The sequence below is a fragment of the Ictalurus furcatus genome, chromosome 18 (genome assembly GCF_023375685.1).
Source record: "Ictalurus furcatus strain D&B chromosome 18, Billie_1.0, whole genome shotgun sequence".
Taxonomy (NCBI): domain Eukaryota; kingdom Metazoa; phylum Chordata; class Actinopteri; order Siluriformes; family Ictaluridae; genus Ictalurus; species Ictalurus furcatus.
In genome coordinates, this window is record NC_071272.1 from 4,167,284 (window position 1) to 4,176,055 (window position 8,772).

General features: G+C 35.6%; 1 protein-coding gene across 1 annotated transcript; it reads left to right on the plus strand.

The window, feature by feature from the left end:
* Positions 1-7,180: 7,180 nt before the first annotated feature.
* Positions 7,181-8,039, plus strand: LOC128622674 (C-type lectin domain family 10 member A-like; the record flags this gene model as incomplete). The annotated part of the gene is made up of 3 exons (XM_053649369.1): positions 7,181-7,262; positions 7,437-7,811; positions 7,903-8,039. Coding segments are annotated over exons 2-3 (510 nt in total), but the record flags the coding sequence as incomplete, so codon positions are not given.
* Positions 8,040-8,772: the final 733 nt, after the last annotated feature.

Here is an 8,772-nt window from a genome sequence, read left to right on the forward strand (position 1 = left end):
CTGGTTATTCTCAAAAGTGAAAAGATTCCTTTCTGACTATAGCACAGAAGCATTCCAAATTGAATTGACATATCTGGCTTATTTCATTTAGCTATGGCACATACAGTACAAATCCAACAACTTGATCAATGGTGGCTTTCACTATTTGAGGAAATCACACTTAGCTAGCAAGGTTTTAGTCAGACTGACTGTTTTCACCAGTGCATTGTAGTATATCAGTGCAGTGTGAACTGGCTACTGACGGCATGGTCTTTGCAGACAGAAAGCCTATTAAACACGATTAAAAAGTAAATAAAAAAAAATGTTCCACTGCATTTTGGTGAAATACGGTCATGGTTCCTTAAGCTGAGATATCAAACAATTTTATGGGCAGAAATCTAATTTTGGCTAAAAATCAATTTTACAATACTTCCTAATTAAAATGCATAATTAAGACTTATTATTTTATGAAATTTACAGTGCAGCACTGGTCTGCTACCTGCCATTATCATTTTAGGGTACACAGAAAAGGACTCGCGCTTAGAGACAATTTGTGCCTCCTGTGGTAACAGCACCATAAGCTATTTTTTTAAAGTCTTAGTTCTTATTTACTTTTAAGCATCTAAACTACTTAAATACTTGGTTCGCTTCACTTATTGTATTCACTTGTCTCATGCTTCCCCCTCTTTAGTCTTTGTACCCTGTTTTTTCATATTATTTCCTGTAATTCCAAGCCTTGGTTTCCTTTAATAGATTTTCTAGTTCTGTGTTTCATGTTGTGTTTGCCGCTTACTTTTTTCTCTCGTTCGCTCAGATTCGGATTATCATTTAGCCAAGGTTCACTGTGTCTATAAGTAGCAATTTTATACATATTGTAATGCATGTATTCTTGCCTGGTCTCATTCTTTCTTTTTATTTACAAGAGCCACGTTTTATTTATTTATTTATTCATTTTTGCTTTACGGTTAGTTAGTTGCTTTACAAAGAAGCTTTAAGGAATCTCATTATTACCTGAAATAGGAAAAAAAATAAATAATGGGGAACTTGACCCTGGTATGACTCAAGTACAGCTGTTCTTGTAAATGCAGGGCACTCTGACTGCCTTCCTCATGCCTCTCCCATTCAATTATATGCCTGAATATGTTCCAAGGTTAAACCTACTTCTTTTTTTATACATAGGTTTTAATATTACAATATTTTCTTTGCTCTATATGTTTCTCAATTCTTTGCCAGCTTTGTTTTAAAAAATAAACTCAGTTCTGTATAACTGCCAGTATTTGTGAGGAATCAGATATGTTGTACTTTAATGGTCATGGACTCTTACTCTTCATTTGACACCTTTGTTGTGATGTTAATGTTGCTGAGATGAAGAGCCAGTTTGTCCACATCCCACCGAATCCCTCCCACGTCCTATGAAACTTAAAGAGGCTTGTTCAGAATACATGATTCAGTTTTATTAGGGCAATACTACTTTGGTGGAAAGGAAGGGAGAGGACATGACACAAGGGCAAACAACTATGAGGTATATAATTTTTAAAAAGGAGACTTAATTGTACCATTTTTCAGTAATACGGCTAAAAACGTCGTTTACGGCATGCATTGTTGCCAATACCTTACTCATATTTCAAAAGAACTAGGCTTTCGGATTTGCTGTGCATTAGACAGTAGTATGTTTATTTCAGCATTATATTTCCAAGCTCAATAGGCCAAACCACAGCAAAAAAAAAAAAAAAAAAAAAAAAAACCAAGGGAATGGATGCTATTTATAACATGCAAAGAAGAACATTTATATTATCAATAGTAATACACATACAGCTTCTTCAACTATTAATAACATTATTAACTACAATAATAAGAATTCTTTGCCGTCTTCATCCTGTTTATTGATACAGTTTCTTTTGCCGAAATAGATTTATTGTGAAAAATTCTACCCCAGCTCTTCATACCATATCTATAAAGCACATGATTTATTACCGCATGCATTCCTGCCATACTTCTGTTAACCATCAATTCGTTTTTCTTGTATTTTGCCAGAGCCATGTTTCATCTTTTGCTACTCGTAGGTCAGTGACCTACAAAATATATGTATGTGTGTATTATGGTACAACTTCAGTATCCCAAACAACTTTTCTTTGAGAATTTATGATTTAGAGTTAGTAAATGTGTGGAAAGTTTTCCTAAAGAATATACATTACATATAAAAAAAGTCTACACGCCCCCTGTTAAAATGGCACGTTTTTGTGAAGTCAAAGAAAATGATACCATGTCAGAACTTTTCCCAACCTCAAAGTGAAATTACAAGGAGTGAAGATGAAGTGAAACGCAATCGGAAATATTTGAGAGGAAAATAGGAAAAATAACACAATTACAGTAAAGTGGTTGCATAAGTGTGCACACCATTTTATAATTGAGGATTTGGCTGCATTCAGAATGAATCAATCACATTCAATCTCTTGTTCAAAAGTAATTATCATACAACTATCATCAATTGAATTATTCTGATTAACCCCAAATGAAGACCGGCTGTTTCTGAGGATTTTCTTGACATCTTCCTGGATTCATCTGACTGTTGAAGGCATGGTTCGCAAAAAGCTTACAAAGCCTGTCTGGTATCTCACTTGTTGAAAGATTTCAATGAGGAGAGAGGTAAAAAAAAAATAATAATTTCCAAAACATCAGATGTACAGTGGTGCTTGAAAGTTTGTGAACCCTTAAGAATGTTCTATTTTTCTGTGTAAATATGACCTAAAACATCATCAGATTTCATAAAAGTAGATAAACAGAACCAAATGAAACAATTGAGACAAAAATATTATACTGATCCAATATTAAATATCTGTGAGTGGCAAAAGTATGTGAACCGCTATCATTTATTTGTTGAGGGAAATGATCCAATATTACATAGAGTACCTGTAAGAATATTTGAAGAATAATAAAGGTAATGTTTTGGAATGGCAAAGTCAAAGTCCTGACCCTAATCCAGTAGAAATGTTGTGGAAGAACCTGAAGCAAGCAGTTCATGTGAGGAAACCCACCAACATCCCAGAGTTGAAGCTGTTCTGTACTGAGAAACGGGCTAAAATTCCTCCAGGCCGATGTGCAGGACTGATCAACAGTTACCGGAAACGTCTAGTTACAGTTATTGCTGCACAAGGGGGTCACACCAGATACTGACAGCAAAGCTTCACACTTTTGCCACTCACAGATACGTCATATTGGATCATTTTCCTCAATAAATACATGACCAAGAATAATATTTTTATCACATTTTTTTTTTTTTTCAATTGGTCATCTTTGTCTACTTTTAGGACTTGTGTGAATATCTGATGTTGTTTTAGGTCATATTTATGCAGATATATAGAAAATTCTAAAATTCACCAACTTTCACGCATCAAATATGAATTAAAAAAAAAAAACAGCAACAACAACAAACAAACAAACAAAAAAAACCCCAGCTTTTTAGCTTTTATTGTGTGATTGTGTTCATTCTGTAATATAATACTTTTATCACAGGTGCTGTGATAAAACTGCAAATGAAAATTACAGTTAAAGGGACATGCTGGACTCTCAGATTAAAGAGCTGGTGTTGATGACGGTGAGTAACCTTTCTGCATTTATCTCATATAAGGCAGTTTAATGTCATATTTAGTTTTTATATAATGTCTAGTAATAACTGTATCAAAGGTCTAAGGAAATATCTATTGTCTAACTTAATGAACATTGCAGTTGAACTTGATGTGGCATGTTTATCTATAAAGGACCTTTACAATGCGTTTCTATGAATGCTTCACTTTTTCCAGCTTCAGTAAGAATTGCTCAAACTGGAGCTGTCAGGGAACTTCACTTTGAGAGTGAGAAACATCCGTAAGATTAGCCTGTGTGTGTGTGTGTGTGTGTGTGTGTGTATGTGCGTGTGTTATTCCTAGTTCCTGGTCTAAACCAGTTAATTACTTCATTCAATTACTGTATTCACTTGTCTCATGTTTCACCATCTTTAGTGTTTGTACCTATCTTTTCTCATTCTTATTTCCTGTAACTCCAAGCCTTATATTCTCTCTTCCTCTCTCAGATCAGATTCTGAATGAAACTTGGCAAATCGCTTATCAGAATCTGATCTGAGAGAGGAAGAGAGAAAAATAGATGTTTTATAGCCATATTGCTACTTAAAGACATTAAGTAGCAATATGGCTATAAAACATCTATTTTTACACATAATGTAATACATGCATTCTTGCCAGGTCTCACTGCCTTCTTTCTTTTTTTTCTTTCTTTTTTTTATTTTATTTTCAAGAGCTATGTTGTAATTTTTTGCTTTAAGGATATTTCTTTGTGTGTCCTATTACAAATTCTGTCGGTGTATTATGTTACAACTTGAATAGAACAAAACAACAGTAAACAATGGACTTTAAAAAAAAAAAAAAAAAAAAACTCAAATAAAAATTAAAACAGTTGTACAGAAATAGTCTCTCAGGATTACCTGAAATAGAAAGAAATAATTAATAGGGAACCCCAGTATCACTCAGGTACAGTTGTTCTGGCTGCCTTCCTCATGCCTCTGTCAATCCGCACGGTTAACAATACTTTTTTAAGCTTTTCATATTTTCTTTGATCTGAATGTATCTAATGTATGTACAGTACATGTATGTAAATTTGTGTCAGTTTTCTCATAAATGAACTCAATTATGCGTAACTGCCAAAATTGAACTCTTTCTCTTCATTTGACAATTATTTATTTTTTTTGTGATGTTAATGTTGTTAAGGTGAAGACACATCCCACAAAACCCCTCCCACATCCTATGAAACGTATACAGGCTTGTTCAGAATACTTATTCAGTTTTATTTGGGCAATACAACCAATTGGTGGAAAGGAAAGGAGAGGACATGACACAAGGGCAGAAAACAATAAGGTAAATATGTTTTACATGTAAAACATGTATTCTTGCCATGTTTATCAATACCTTACTCATGCTTCATAAGAACTAACCTTTCAGATTTGCTGTACTTTAGTCAGTAGTATGTTTTTTTTTCCGGTATTGCATTACAAGCGGGATAACCCAAACCATAGCATAATGCACGTAATAGATGCAAAGAATGTATGACATACAACGAAGAAAAATTATATTATGAATGCTTGTAATACTATTACAACACCTTCTTCAACTATTAATAACAATATTAACTACAACATTAAGCATTCTTTGGTGTCCTCATGCTGTCTGTTCTTCTTCTTCTTGTAATATTATTATTATTACCTACACCTACACTATATGAACAAAAGTTTGTGGACCACACCCATATGAGCTTTGTGGACATTCCGTTCCATAAGTAGTTGACCCTTTGCTGTTAAAATAACCTCCAATCTTATGGGAAGGTCTTCCATTAGATTTTGGAGCATGGCTTTGCCCATGCAACCACAAGAGCATTAGTGAGGTCAGGCACTAAAGTCGGGTGAGGAAGCAAAGAGTGAAGTCGGCATTTAAATTCATACCAAAGACGTTCAGTGGGGTTGAGGTCAGGGCTCTGTGCAGGCCACGTGAGTTCATCCATACTAACCTTGGCAAACCATGTCTTCATGGTCCTCACTTTGTGAACAGGGGCATATGTCCATACATGTCATGCTACAATGTATGGACCCCTTAGTTCCAGTGAAGGGAAATTGTAATGGTGCAGCACACAAAGACATTCTAGAAAATTGCGTGCTACCAACAGTTTCGAGAAGACCCACACTTGAGTGTGATGGTCAGGTGTCCACAAACTTCTGGCCCTATAGTGTACATTGCACATGTTGCTGGCATTTACAATCTGATCATGAGGATTGGGCATCAGAATTTCAATTGGAATTGATGCAGTTTCATTTGTTCAATCAGGTTTTGAGTAAAATATTCTACACCAACTGTTTATATTATATCTGTAAACCACATTTACTACTACTACTACTATTACAACATGGATTCCTGTCATAGTTCATACTTTTGCTAACCTTCAATTCTTTGCTCATGTTTTTCCAGAGCCATGTTTACTTTTTTGCTGCTCTTAGGTCAGTAACCAAAAATCTGTGTTGTACAAAACACCTGTTTTGTATATTTCTGCTGTTGTGTGGGATTTTGATTCAGGGGGTTGAATAATTTTGAGACTGGAGAAGCTGCTATATGTTGCATTTTCAGTTGAATTTGGTGAAACCACTTGAAGCATTCATTGTGTTGAACTATTTCTATTGCTTTTGTTTGATTTGTTCATTTGCTGGACGTCTGTACATTTGCAGACCTGATTTGCAATGGGGGTTGAATCATTTTGATTGCAACTGTATATGCTATGTTCTGTGTGTATGTTACTATATTTCAAACTGTCTTTAGAATGCAAAACTACCATTGTGTCTTTAACAGGGTTTTGCACTGTCGGCGTCTGTCTCTCTCGTCAGTATCACTTCATTAACGAGAATAAAACTTGGGCTGAAGCACAGAGATACTGCAGAGAGAATTATGTTGACTTAGCCAGTATTGATAATGCTAAAGAAGAGCTGGCCCTTATTAAAACAGCAGATATCAGGAACAAAAGCCCAGTCTGGCTTGGGCTGTATGATGATCTGAACAGCTGGAAATGGTCTCTGGATGATTATGCTTTCTACAAGGAGGGAGAGAGTATGTTTAGAAACTGGTATATACAGAAACCAAGCAACTGGGATGGAAAAAGTTTGTGTGCGTTTGTGTCGCGTTTTAGCGGAGTATGGCAGGTGAATGATTGCTCTCAAATGCTTCCATTCATTTGTTTTGATGGTGAGTACAGCAGACATGTGTATTTTGAATTCATCCACTTTAGAAACAAGCTAATAATGTAGAACCCGTTGTCTATAAAATGTTATACAAATCAACTATATCTTTTAGGGAGAATCAATGCCAGTGAAAGCTACGTCCCAGTTTATCAGTACATGAACTGGACTGAAGCTCAACGTTACTGCAGAGAGCATTACACTGACCTGATCAGTGTAAGAAATGAGATTGAGAACCAGAAGATAAGACTGTTCTTATATAATAATATTGATTATGGTTATTATTATTATTATTATTATTATTATTATTATCGTTATGGCATTTTTTGGATCGGCCTGTACAGAACCAGGTCTTGGTCAGATAAAAGCAACTCTTCCTTCACCAACTGGACTCCTGGACAACCAGATAATTATGCACAGAATGAATCCTGTACTGCCGTGTCATTTAATGATTCTGATTCTGGGAAATGGACAGATGAAAACTGCAATCAAGCTATCCCATTCCTCTGCTACAGCAGTGAGTAGATCTCTATGTTGTTATTACAAAAGCATGTTTACATCCAAACAATGGATCATCAGTATTACTTAAACCTAATGAATGCAAATCACCTGTATAATCTGGCATTTTTTTTAAAAAAAAACAAAAAAACAAGGGCAAACACCATAACTCTATTTTTATTTTGCTCTCTAGGAATGTTATCAGCATCCTCCCGTCAGTATCATTTCGTTAATAAGAATAAGAGCTGGACTGAAGCACAGAGATACTGCCGAGAGAATTACACTGACCTGGCTACCGTTGATAACATGGAGGAAATGAACACACTCCTTAATACAGTAAATGTAAGCTACTTAGGTTTAGCCTGGATTGGACTGTATGATGATCTGGACAGCTGGAGATGGTCTCTGGATGATGATAGTTTCTACAAGGAAGGGGAGAAAATGTTCAGGGGATGGTACCATGAACCTGATAACTACAATGGAAAAGAGCTGTGTGTGTTTATCCGTTATGATGGGGAATGGTCAGATGGAGATTGTAACAATGATTTGACTTTTGTTTGCGATGATGGTGAGAATATATCATGAATTAACTAAGACGAACGGTGTGAATTTTACCTTGTGTGTTTTCTTACTTTGTGTGTTTACTTTGTGTGTTTCAGCACAACATTCCTCTAGTACAGGACGAAATGTAACAGATGGTTACATCTGGGTTAACCGGTTCATGCCCTGGGCAGAAGCTCAGCGTTACTGCAGACAGCATTACAAAGACCTGGCAAGTGTGAGGAATCAAGCAGATAATAAAAAAATCCTCAACCTCACAGGTGGCTCTGACGCGTGGATTGGCTTATACAGGACCAGACTCTGGTCAGACCAGCACTCGTCCACATATGAAAACTGGAGCCCAGCCACCCCTTATATTCATGAACAACCAGACAATGGTGCATATGAAATTTGGGAACATGGCAATCAGCAATGCACTGCTGTATCATTCAGAGATTCAGGGCAGTGGACAGATGAGGACTGCTTAACCACATTCCCTTTTATCTGCTATAACAGTGAGTTCATTTTATGTCATATCCTTTACTCCAGGTGTCTTTAATGTAATCAGATTTTTATTTGTGCAAAATAGGAAATATCTAATATTAATTTGAAGATCAGAATTAGTCAGTCAAACAATATGTTGAATCTGCTTGGTTGGTTTAAAGATTTGTGGTCATACTGGTTCTCTGTGGAAAAAGTTTAAAGGCTTTAAGCTTTAAGTCTAACAACCTAAATATTATTTCTTAAAAGGGGGGGGGGGGGATATATTTTACGGCTATATTTCATAATTCCTAATGGTAAAAAGACAACGAAATAAGACTGTACGAAAACATCTTTATACAAAGCTATGCTAATCCCTAACTAGTCATAGGGACTTTAACTGATGTAATACACATACACTCACACACACACTAAAAAATTCACCACCATAATTTCCAGTTGTACCAAAAAACAGAACATAAGAAAAATCTATTTCAAAATTTTAACAC